Source organism: Ambystoma mexicanum, chromosome 6p, assembly GCF_040938575.1.
Source record: "Ambystoma mexicanum isolate Mex_15411 chromosome 6p, UKY_AmexF1_1, whole genome shotgun sequence".
NCBI classification, from domain to species: Eukaryota; Metazoa; Chordata; class Amphibia; order Caudata; family Ambystomatidae; genus Ambystoma; species Ambystoma mexicanum.
The window spans coordinates 591,870,187-591,883,088 of NC_090935.1; the positions used below are offsets into that span (position 1 = coordinate 591,870,187).

General features: G+C 46.0%; 1 protein-coding gene across 1 annotated transcript in view; it reads left to right on the forward strand.

Moving 5' to 3' along the window:
* Positions 1 to 12,902, forward strand: part of AP3B1 (adaptor related protein complex 3 subunit beta 1) — a 2,743,269-nt gene that overhangs the window by 2,595,054 nt on the left and 135,313 nt on the right. The window contains exon 26 of the mRNA XM_069627424.1: positions 9,363 to 9,501. Coding sequence (XP_069483525.1) covers positions 9,363 to 9,501 — 139 coding nt within the window. The remainder of the gene's footprint in view (positions 1 to 9,362; positions 9,502 to 12,902) is intronic.

The window sequence follows — 12,902 nt, forward strand, 5'->3', positions numbered from 1 at the left end:
ATTGGGCACTTTTATTTTTATTTGCTCTACTTCTGCGTTCCTTTCTACGAAGTTGCTTTTTGGTAGGCATTCTTTGGTGTCTGTTGAAAAAAAGAAGGCATACTTTGGTCTGTTGTACAATGTATGTGTACTGTGTGCATGCGTGCATGAGTCTGATGTGGAAGCTCTTTGTCATGGTGTGTGAATGTGCATTGGACTTTTGCAATGATTTGGTAAGGCTATTTTACTGTTTGTATAGTACTACAATGTGCTTCAGATGAGAGTACAAAGTGGGCTAGCGGTGACGAGAAGCATTATTAATAAACGAAATGCCATAAACTTGCAACAGCAACTTCTTTTCTAAATCTAACCTTCTAAGGCTTACGTATGTTATTTGATTTCCAAACACACAGGGATTTGTGAGCCATTCTGCCTGTTATTCTTTGTTCAATAAATGGATATTTGTAGGTAGAATGGTTCAGAAATCAATGTTTGCTTTGGTGCCCAAATTAAACAAATAACCCATGCAGCCTCTTTGAGGAGTAGTTACAATATAAAGGTAGTACTGTACTTACATTTCTTTGCAAAATGACCAGGTTTCTTCAGATATGTTGTCTGCAGTGTAGATGCTGTTGATTCTCAGGAGAGAAGTCTTCACTGCGATTCAAAAAAAAAATTAATTACTTTGTTTACAGCAGTGCTGATACTGCACACATTAATTGTGCATCTTTCGTCAGAGCATTCTCCTTTCATATTTCAATCCAGTGCAAAGCTTGTCCGCGGGTAGGGCTTGTCACATACGGGTTTCTACATTAAATCCTGCATGGAAAGGGGACTGAAGGCATCAGCCAATCAGATGTTCACATTACTCTTTTGTGTCGAAAGATGGTGCGTACACTGAAGATGTCAGGTGTAGAGGGTCAGGGTTTTGGTGCTTGGAGACATTTTTGTCCATGGCTTACAACATTATGCCGAGAGTAGGCATGTGGCACACCATTTCAATGTGAGAGGAGTGGAGGTGGTGTGGAACGCTGAGACTGATGCCAATGTTGTGGCAATTCTGCAAGTTTGCAGAGACATACGTACGATGACTTCTCCTCATGTGGTAATTTTGCACTACGGTGCTTGCCATTTGGGCTACGTGACTGCACGTACTCTGTTGGCAGATTTGGGACAGTTGGTTCAAGCGCTCATGAACATCTTACCAACTGCGAAAGTCATTTTTTGTGGTTTACTCCCTAGAGTTAAATGGGACAACAATTATTTTTTCTGTCCAGATCAAAGTATTGGGCGGTGTATCATTAATCGCGGCATGCGTGCTTTTATGTTACGCGCTGGTATGTTTTTCTGCAGCCACAAAAACATTGTTCCAAGTAATGCAGATTATTTTGAAGCAAATGGTGTTGCGCTATCTTCTTAGGGAAATGCAATTTTCTTTTGGAACATAAGGCTTGCTTTAGAGAAGGTTCTGTAATGGTTGTAGGAGTAAAGTAAGGACAAAAAATACAAAAAAATAAACAAAATAACAGATATCTGTAAGGTATCTGCCCAAAAACGAAAAAAACGGCTCTTTTCAGAGCCCACTTTAAAGGGGTAAAAGGGGAACAATACTTCAATGTACCATCGTCACGCTCTAATCCTATACATGTCCGCGGACATGGCGGTAGTTTGCAGCCAGCGCATATCACCAACGGGGATTCTGGGGTGGAGACGCATGCAAATGAAAATGAGCGGAGCTAGGGATTGGTCAATAAAGTTCAGTGGGTGTGTTCGGAATGGCGAGATTTAGTAAGACCGTCTTCTCCCTGACAGGAGACCACACAGCCATGGCTTTGCGTGCTCGCAAACAGATTATCTGGATTTTGGGAGACTCACGGATACATTGGTTGAAGGTGCATGCAGAAAGCTGCAGTTTATCTGCAGATCTCGGATTTCCTCATGTGGAAGTGCACTGGCATGGCGTGCGTGGCATGAGGTGGCTGGACTTGGTACCTCTCTGTGTTACTTTACTGACAGAGCGTCCTCCAGATATACTTATAATTCATTGCGGAGGAAACAGTTTAGGCCATGTCTCTGGAATTTCTTTGCAATTTGCAATGAATGAAGGAAGGACTTGCGAAGCTCATGGACATGTTTCCAAATTGTCAAATACCCTTTTCCCGTATTGCACAAAGACAAATATGGCTGCGTTCTTCTGCTTTTGGTCCAAAAATGGAGAAAGTGAGACGCAATGTGAATAAGGCTGTTTTAAGAGATGTTGGCATGTCCTCATTCCACAATGAAAACATTTTGTTTCGCATCGCTTTCATTTTCCGCAGAGATGGAGTCCATCTCACATATGCTGGCAATCAGATTTTTCTTCACAATGTACAAAATGCATTGCAACCTCTTTTGGATTCACAGTAACCTATGTGACAATCTGTTTTCTCCAATCCACAGTTTTTGACCCACACAACACACCACCGAAAGGCTCTTTTTAGAGCCACCACTTACTCCCAGCGTACACTTCATTGTGTTTGCTCTGCTTGCACCCTCCTTTTTTTCCCCTACGACTGTCCGCAAACTTTTCCACAACTCTGCGGGGGTCTACAACGGTCACTTCATAGTTCTATTGTTAAACTGAGAAAGGCAGCTCTGAAAAGAGCCTAATCTGTAATTTTATTTTTTGTTGTTTTCACAAAGGCCAAAGGAGGGTAAGGAAGGGACACCAGCCACGGGGATAAGAAAGGGCAAGTGGACAGAGAAAGATATAGGGTCAGCTTCACGTAGGTAAGGAGCAGATCTTCTGGTGCTCTGTGACCGTAGCCTCAAAAGCACTTCGAAAACTCTCCCCTCTGCAGAGTACTACGTCACAATACATACACACTATTGTCACCTTTGAAAGGTAAGGGTCAACAGCATTGCAAATGGCTTGTGAGGCAGCTGGAGGGAGGTGCTCCCCCACAGGAGTGTCTCTTGTGGTGAGAGGATCGGGCACGGAGGATGGTGTGGAGGAACTCAATCGACTACGCTCTTCACATGGCACCACCTTGCGAATGTTTGCAGTGTGGAACGAAGTGAGGTGTCGCTTCATGGTTGTTGTACCAAAGCTCTACACACCAAATCTCCCGCGACTCAGCACCACCTAGCACTCGTTACACCTCACCAGGTTCGCATGTGCTTTTGGTACGTTCCCATAAACGGAAAACGACCACCACACCCACGACTCCCGGCAAGTGCTCGTAGTGCAGAGTTCCTCCACCTCATTCTCTTCCTCCTCTTCTTCCTCGCTCTCTACATCCTCACCCGTATATCTCTCTGCAGGCCCTTGGGGAGGTGGTGGCGGTGGCGGGTTTGGGGGTGGTGCAGAGGCTAATGAACCAATAGCAGCCATGGAAGCCATACCGATTACTTTCCTTTTGGTCACTACAGTAGTAAAGGCAGTACACCTCAATGTGCTATAGCTAGAAGGACAATGAAGATGCGCTCGGGGGTGTGGCCATTTATAGGGGTGGAGAGGTGTGCCTCGTGACCGTCTTAATCACTGCAAAGCGGTACGAAAATTTTACACAAGTCCTCAGGCAAGCTATTGTCTGGGTTATGTGAAATGATATTTTTACACTCTACAATATTTTGCCTTGTGTCTACAAGTTCTTTTGTACTACTGCGGAAGCACACAAACTGCGCAAATTAGTCCACACGTTCAGCGTGGGTGCAGTCACATGATGACGTCCTGAACACATCTGCGACAGAAATGGGAGTCCGCTGGACAGCAAATGCAGAGTAACAGAATTGCGCATGCGCGCAAGTGTCCAACGGACAGTGTTCGGGTTCTCAAACTAATTCAAAGTGCGATACAAGTGAGATGAACAGTTAGGGACAGGCGCGATGTTCGCTATACTTACGGTTGTACTGCGCATGTGCATACATGATATGCTCACTCTATGGACAGGTCCAGTGTCCTTAGGGCAACTCCCATTTTGTTTGAATGCGAACTTACTGGCCACCGCGCATGTTCTACGGACACCACCATTTTGGCTGCGGACGATATGGACAGGTATACTGTCCTTAACACACTGCCATTTTGCTCATTTACAGCCATCCCGGACACCTGGTGTGTTCTACGAACATGTTTGATCTCGTTTGTAAGAGGCACACTGAGGTATCATGTCCTTAGGACGCCCCGTTCTGTTTATGTACGCACAACTTGAACAGATGTTGCGGTCAAACATGAACTCCATCTTACTTGACATTAGCAAGGGTAGGTGTACTGCCTTTACAACACCCACATTCCATTCCTTACGGATAGGTCGAACAGGCGCACTGTTAGCGAACATTTTACTACAACTATTACACAAACACACACACACACACACACACACACTTCAATCCAAAGAAATAGCATGGGAAGCAGATACTGACACAAATATAGGAAAATTAGGATTCAACATGGGCTGGTTATGAGGAGAAGATTTGTGAGGGGAAGAAGGGATGGATGTTTCGTCAAAACGTCTATTTTCTTCTTGAAGTTTTGGGGATGGTTCACTGGGGAATGGAGAAGCAGGGCAGGTACAGGTGGGACAATGGTAACGTAGTTTTCCTCTCACACGGTCCGCCACAAACTCCCTTAAACTTTTAAAATTGTCATTCAGTACATCCATTTTCTGCTCAATCCTTTTCATCCTGTCTTCTTCTGTCTCGTTTGTTGGCCTTTCTTCTTTTCTTTCCTGGTCTGTCCAAAAAAATATGCATATGTTAAATGCCTATAAAATACTGATCATTATTTTGCATATGCAGAGCAGTATGTACCATTATTGTCGCTGTCTTCAGACATTTCCCCATGCGGAAAATTCTCCTCCAGCCACTCCAAAGTACTAGCCATTTCTGTGTCAAAACAACAAAGAAATTATTATTTCTGCACCACATACGAAAAGAATGACACACACACATACAAAAAAATGACTTTCACTATTTTGATGTAATTTCCCTTCGTCCTACTGCGTCCGTCGACTGTCGGTCCAGGCTGCAGAGTTTCTGTGACGTGATTACGATGCAGGCATTTTTTTTTTTAATGGTACCATCCATTTCATTCTACATGGTTATTAAATGTATTGTTTTCATTTCACACCTTTTAGCTTTCCATATTTACTTATTACTACTTATGCCTTTATGTTCTTCTTTTACGTTGCAAATTGTTTGTGTAAGACAATAGTACATTTTCATATACCCCCTGCATCTTTGGGTAATGTTGATCCCGTCCGCAAACAGGCGCTCAGTCCATCCCTTTCTAACATCAATAGGGAGGGGGTTCTGTATGTTCTATGTTAAATGTATATCAAGTATGTACATTATACTACTTATCTCCCACAATCACATGATGACAGTGTATATTCAGCACAACTTCATTGACACAATGTTATGATTAAGTTCCCCTTCCAAAAACCTGTAAAATTCACTACAAAAAAACTTTGTTGAGGGGACGTTATGGTTAAGTTGCCCTACCGTTATGGGTTGAGGACCCTGAACCAGGATAGTGCCTGTGTCATAGACATTAATGATGCAACGTGATGATGAGAAGCCGGCCAAGAGGACTTCCCACTTGGTGCCACAGTTATGGTAGAGGCCGTGAAAGGGGAGAGAGTAGAGATGAGATGAGATGAGGAGTCCATAGATCTGGAGAATGGACAGTGAAAAGGATATCAGTGAAGATCTCTCTGAAAGATGCTCTGACATAGGTGTCCGTGATGGGAAGGCCAGGGTTTGCACTCGGGATGTCTTTTTTGTGCTTTCTTCTTCCAGACTTCGTAAGAGAGGGAGGATAGGTGATAGTGTAGCAGTTAGAGAAGTTAGAAGAGATGGTAAGTGCCATCACATTTGAAGAGGGTAGACGAAAGAACGAAAGTGAAGTGGTAGGGGGGGCACTGCACTGCACAGTCCTGGCCCGTACTCCAAGGTGGCTTAGTAGCTAAGGAGAGCACAGATGCAGAGCAAAAGGTGGGGGTGCAAGATATGATTTTTAAATGGATCACAATGAATGAAGTGCACACAGGGATGCAAGATATAAAGCACGCCCACCTAGACACGATTTTGAAGTGGATCGCAATGAATGCAGAAGCAGTGCAGTGAAAGATAGAACTACAGCTACAACTTATTTCCATTTGAGGAACACAGAATGCAGTGAGAAAGTAGGATGGCTAGGGTAGAAATGCAGAGAGGGATAGGTACAGATTTCGGTCAAGATGATAGGCTGACGAGCCAGTGAAAGGTTCAGCCATCACTCACGTGTGGGGCAGGAAGGAGCGTGAAGGTTTACTGGTCCAAATTTGTGCGAGAGTATGACGTGATTCTGGAGGCTACATAATTTTATGTGGAGGGGGCACAGAGGTGGAGGGCCCGCCCCGGCCCGTACAGGCACAGACCGGGCCTTTTTCGCAGGCCTTTGGAGGTGGGTCAGCTCTGCCTGTTCGGCTCAGCTGATTGGGTTCTTGTGTGGAGAGTTGGCCCAATCACAGGTCAGCAACAACCGATGCCGGCACTGTTGTGAACGGGCCGATGGAGGTAGGCCATCATGGAGAGGGGCACTGGTTGCAGGCACAGTAGCCTGTCTGGGCATCCAACATGCAGCTGCTGCTATAACTGCGGCTGATGTCCATTGCACGAGTATATGGAACTGTTGGTTTTTGATTGAAGTCGAATCAAGGCTGCTAGATATACCGGGATGCTCAGTACGTCACCTGGAGGAGCCACGCAGCCCTTCAAGGCTTACCGCAGGTGAATGTAGGTGGATGCGGTCCTCCATGCTTTAATCAGATGGCTGCCCCGTTACGAATGGATGAGAAAGGGCACATAAGGGCCTTTTTCGCAGGCCTTTGGAGGTGGGTCAGCTGCGCCTGTTCGGATCAGCTGATTGGGTGCTTGTGTGGAGAGCGGGCCCAATCACAGGCCAGCAACACCTGATGCCGGCACTGCGGTGAACGGGTCGATGGCGGTGGCCATCATGAAGAAGGGGCACTGATCCCAGGCACAGTGGCCTGTGTGGGCATCCAGCGTGCAGCTGCTTTTATAGCTGCGGCTGATGTCCGTTGCACGAGTATATGAATCTGTTGATTTTTCTTTTTTAAATAAGATGATCCAAGTTGAATCAAGGCTGCTACATATACCGGGACGCCTAGTGCATCACCTAGAGGAGCCCTGCAAGGCTTAACTCAGGTGAATGTAGGTGGAGGTTGTGGGGGGAGGGGAGTGTAGTTTCCTCCAGGCCTTAATCAGATGGCTGCCCCGTGAGGCATCATGGCTAAGTTCTTGAATGGGAGTCCTTTCTTGAACTGTACCATCTGTCTAATCAAACAACCTACCAGGTATAAGCATGTACCAAACCAGGAAGTGGTGCTGGGTCAGCCTTAATCTCCATCTGAGATAACCTTAAGGTGTATTTACAATTCATGGAGCACCCCTAATCTTCTGGACCCGTCTGCCAATTTCAGCGCTGTGGGCCACTGCATGTTACTTGACCTGCTACTCCAAATGGGAGCCTGCCATCTAGCCCTGAAGTAGATCTCTTCTTTTCTCATTTCTGCGTTCACACCAAATCTTTCTTCTTTCAGGGTTCCACAAGGCTCTACTCTATCACCTCTCCTATTTGACAAAAACATTACTCTCTAAATGACCTGATCCACTGATTTGGTGTCTTTTGATCCTGCCACTACATTGATGACACCAAATCCATCCTACAAATATGCAAATCTAGCCCAAGTATCCTTGGCAGTTGTCTTGTTGAAATAAGTGGATGGTTGTCTAGACTTCTTACAGCGAAATCCTGAAAAGATCGAGACCCTGATCTGCAGCAACATATCCTACCTACTTAGTTAGCTCCACTAGCTACCCGAGTCTGATGTCGATGCTTGTGCTTCATTTTGTTCTGCAGTTGCTCACACATCAGTATTAAGGGTCTTTGCACCTGGTACCAGGCATTGTACTGTATGAGCCTGGGTTTCCCATGAGCTAAACTAGTCTGGTTAAGCGCAGTCTGCATTCAACTTCCATGCCCTACATTGAAGTGCCATGCTTATTGAGGATGTTCCGGTGGGGGAAAACTGCAGGGAAATGGCAGTGGGTATACCAATTCAACTGAAAAATATGGTGGGATGTAGCTTGAGTTCTAATGCTGCTAAATATATTGTCTCCTAGTACACATGCACACTTGTTGCATCGACACAGTATGGCGGTGCATCGTCCATGGCACATTACACATGATCACAGACAACACCTTGATACCCTTCACAAATGTCATAAGCTACTCCAGCAGACTAACTGCTATGCTTGAAGCCCATTTGCTTTCATGGGCTCCGTCACAGGGATAAGCATCTACATCTACCACATTTACATGCATTTGTCTTGGCCACATGGCACACAGTGATGAAGTTCATCAGAGAACCCACTACACTCAAACAGACTTAAAACCATTTGCCTACAACATGACCTAGCGGAACTGAGATGGCACACCGAGACGGTACCAGATATATGAATGTGGTATGAGGACATACCCAGGAGAGAGGAGTGCAATACCAAGTGCCTGTAACATAATATTGAAATGTTGGCCAGTACAACCATTGACTGTGGTGTTCTATTTGCCAAAAGCGCCATATGCTATTCTATGTACAACCTCTCCCTTCCCCTTTAAAATGGACATAAGACTTGGTGACGCTCTATGCCTGACAAAATGCTCACAGCAGTTGACGGTGATGAAGAGTTTGTATATAGAATACAATCATAGCTTTGTTTAGTCTACATTACTTTCCTTGTAAAACATTATGATCCTACACTCAGATATGTTTCCAAGCATTCTGTAGATTCACTTTCTTTGCCAAACACTTTCAATTATTATATCTGGTTTATGAAGAGAGAAAGTAGCTTCTGCCTTTGAAGGTATCACACTCGATCCTACTGTGCAGGAGAACACTTGGAGTACTTATGTCTTCTCTCTAAAACAACTTTCTTTCCTTTATAGATTTTTCTAAAGCCATGCCAATTCCGGCAGAGTGGTGAACTGCAAATTCACAGTGCAGTGTGTACTTTTAAACTACAACTTTTCCAGCAGTGAGATTATCACTGTACTTCATTTTCAAATGCATTTGATATGAAACCTGTGTCGCCCATTAAGTGACGTGCATTCCTTCTGGGATGAACCGAATACATTATTGGCATCATTGAACTAATGTAATCTGGTACATATGTATTATATTTATCAATTTCATTTTATTTTATATTAACAAAAGGTGTGATTCATTGGTAGCTTTTCCTCTTATTCTTCATGCAATATTTTAAAGAGATTTTTAGGAAAGTTTGTTTATTAGTTAGCCATTTTCAAAGAAATGTGTGATTAACTGTGTTCATAATTGTTACAGGAAAGTTAATTGGAATGAATGAAAGTGTTGCCACTATGACCGTGGCTCCACAGAATTCAACGCCACAGATATTGGTTCAGAAAGTGGTACATGCAGCAAATCTTGGCATAGTTCCCTCTGGTAAAAACAACATTTTCAGGTAATTATTTGCTGATGATTATGAAATGTGGGTGCACAACACACGTTATGATGTATTCAGGAGATAGTGCAGATAGAACATTAACACCTTTCTTTCCTGGATTGAAGTAATTTATTTTTTAAGTTATTTGTAGAAGGTATTTTTTTATGATCCTCAAACCGGAATGTCCTGTCAGTGTTCCAAGGAATCCAGGAAGAGTAAAGTAAGTAGCACCTGTAAAGCTTTTCTAGGCAGCAGACATTCTCTTCACACAAGGATGTTCCATATGGGGTGCCAAAGGGAGAAGATATACTCTGGCTAAATATGGCACATTTGTTTTTTATCACTGTACTTGCGAACACCTCCAGAGGAACAATCAAGCAGATTTTTCTAAGGCTTAATCCTATGTACCAAGAACTTTGTGCGTACTGATTTCTAAATCTCATCTCATGATCTTGCAATTGATAACAGATGGTGCTCCACCTTTTATCCATAGTTTTGGGACTTAAACTGACACCCTGATAACCTTCTAAAAAGATCACCCACATACGTAATAATACTAACAAAAATTCATTTTTTCTTCCTCTAACATCTCATAAGTGCCCAGTACTAATTCTCTTTCTTCCCTTTAATATCCCATAAGTATCCAATCGCAGAATAATAGGATGTGGAATTACCTTTAGTGTATTTTCCAGGAACCCATGCAAGATCTTACCAACCACCTCTTTGGGCATGAGATTATATAGAACACTCGTGTGCTTTTTCCGAATGACAAGGGCATCACTTGATTGTTTATGGCACTTGGTGATTCTCTTTGGAGTAAAGTACATTCAAGAAAGAACACAGCAGTGGCATTTCTTTTACTTGGGTGCATACAAAATTGTATTCAGGTGGATAAGCAATACATGTATCGCAATGCATATCTTCTATGGGGAGACGTAGTACCTCCACTTGATTTTGCATTGGCTGTGATCCCCCCCCCTACTCCCCAAGGACAACATATCTCTTTCATACATTCTATAGAGGTCATCTCCTTGTTGGGCATTGGTGAGGTTGTTATAGTTAATATAACTGTTCAAACATAAATATTACAAAACTAGACATCATACATAATACAATAGAAGCTGCTGTGGATTATGTGTTGAATTCTACTAAGATGCTGTGCCTTTAATTCTTATATTAACCACCTCGAGGCACAGCGTCCTGCAGCAGAGTCTAATAATTTGCCTGTCATCTGCCAGTGAGTGCGGTGAGGCGGTAGACCTCGTTGTCGTCCTGTCGCTCTGATATTGGAAGAAGATGAGAGAGCATGGACACAGACGAGGTTAACGCAGAGGACGGCCCCCAGAGGCTTGAGAAGTGGCAGTTCCTGCTCACGTACATCAGGAGAATCCGAAAATTATAGTAGCAAGGCGACGGGTAAGATAAAAATAATACTCTTACGTCCCGTCCCCTTTCCTGCATACTGCATGGGCGTCCCTTCCAAGGGAAGCGAGACAGAACCTTTTTCACCAGGAAAAACCTTCCTACCCTTTAAATTTAGAGGCGCACGGGGATGCGGGCCTGGGTGCATCTGCTGCCCTGACTCCGCCCTCCGGCGCCACACCTCAGTCCCCTTTTCCGCGTCGACAGTAATGGGCCAAATTCACCAGCGCTCCTCGGTTTGGCTTCGGCCATGTAATTCCATGCGCGGAGACTTCTTCTCTTTTGTCTTTTTTTGTCCTCAGGCGTCAAGCTCCTCCCTGGCGCATATTGACTTCCACAGGGTTCAACAAGTGTCCATCCCGTAACCGGCTCTTCCCAACTTCAGACCACCACGCCCTCAGTCTACGTTGCCTTGGCCCAGACCATGGTTGGCAAGTTTGTACATCGTGTGGCTCTCTGTTATCAAAATCGCTGTAGAACAGACTAGCCAGGTGGAGGGAGCTCTTCCAGAGCTCTTCCAGAAGTCGCCTCCGGAGGACCTCAAGAACTTTGTGAAACACAGAGCCAGGCCCAAAGTAGGGCCGCTATTTTCCATCGCACCCCGCAAAGGAGACTCCTTCCCAAGGACTCTCCCGCATGGGAGGGACAGTTCAGGTCCTTGTACAAACACGTGCACAGAGGCTGCAGCAGCTACTGGCCTTCGGGCCAAGGGATCCTTGGATCCTCCCGGTGGCAGTGTTGAGGGACTGGAAGGTTCTTGTACCGGATTGTCATCCGAGGGGCTCCGCCCTAATACCGGCAATATGTCCGAGGGGGCGCCTAAATGCAGCTCAACCGACCCCCGGGTCGAGGGTGTCACACCTACTGGGTCTAGGCCTGAGGAGCAGAGTAGGCCCCGTGATGCAAACGCAAGAGTCTTGGAGGAGGCTGGGCCAAGCAAGCCGAGCAACACGTTGCAGGCACGTGGCAGGCAGCTCCACAAGATGGCCGTCACGCCAGACAGAGGCACCCGTCCGACCCCATTCCAGGATTTTGGCGAAAAACGAGTGTCAAGGTGGGGCTGGCCTCAACCAGGTACGTGGCCTACAGCCTATCCTTCTTATGCGCAGAGCAGCTTCCCACTGCATCCATACGGGTAGGGTATGCAGCGGCTCCAGCAGCTCCCGGTTACCCCGTCAGTACCCCCTTCCACCTCTCTGACCAGGGAAGAGGGGTTTTTCGAGAGGTTCCTCGGGCTCATGAAGTCACCTCAGATGGGGGTTATCGTCAAGGACACCATCAGGGAGGTCCTCCCTACGATGCCAGCGGCACCACAAGCACCTCCGCCGGCGCAGCCGCTGCCTCTGGCCCTCCAGCCGATTCCTCAGGCAGTTCCGTACCAGCCTCCGGCTCCAGCTACTCCTCCACCTCCACAGGAGCCTTCTGATCCACAGGATACGGATGAGTAGGTGGATCCGGACATGCCATCCTCAGCCAGGGACTTCCACGAATGTCTTGCGGGGCTGGTGGAGTACCTGGGCCTACCCCAACCCGAGGTTGAACAGCCGGCAGAGGGGGTTCTGGCTCACCCCTCTGCCAAAACGGGGATTCCATTGCAAATCGCTGTGGTCTCCCTGGCCAAGAAAGGTTGGCTCAACCCCAACTTGGTCCAGCCGGTCAATCGACGCCTGGACGCCAAGTACAGGGAGGTGGAGGGGGATACACTCTTGCTATCGGCCCACCCTCAGCCACACTCCTCTGTGACCACTGCGGCATCACTGAACTCCAAGCCGCAGTCGTCCTCAGCTCCCTCCTCTGCGTCATTGCTAGACAAGGAGGAGAAGATCTTGGAGGCTTACGGGAAGAAGCTGTATTCCAACACATCCTTGCATCTTCGTCAGGCCAACGCTGATGCCATGCTGGCTGCCGCTAACCAAAGTTTATGGCGGGAAATTGCGGACTTCCTCCCGGAACTCCCTACGCAGAGCCAATCACGTTTTAAGGCGGGACTGGCTGAG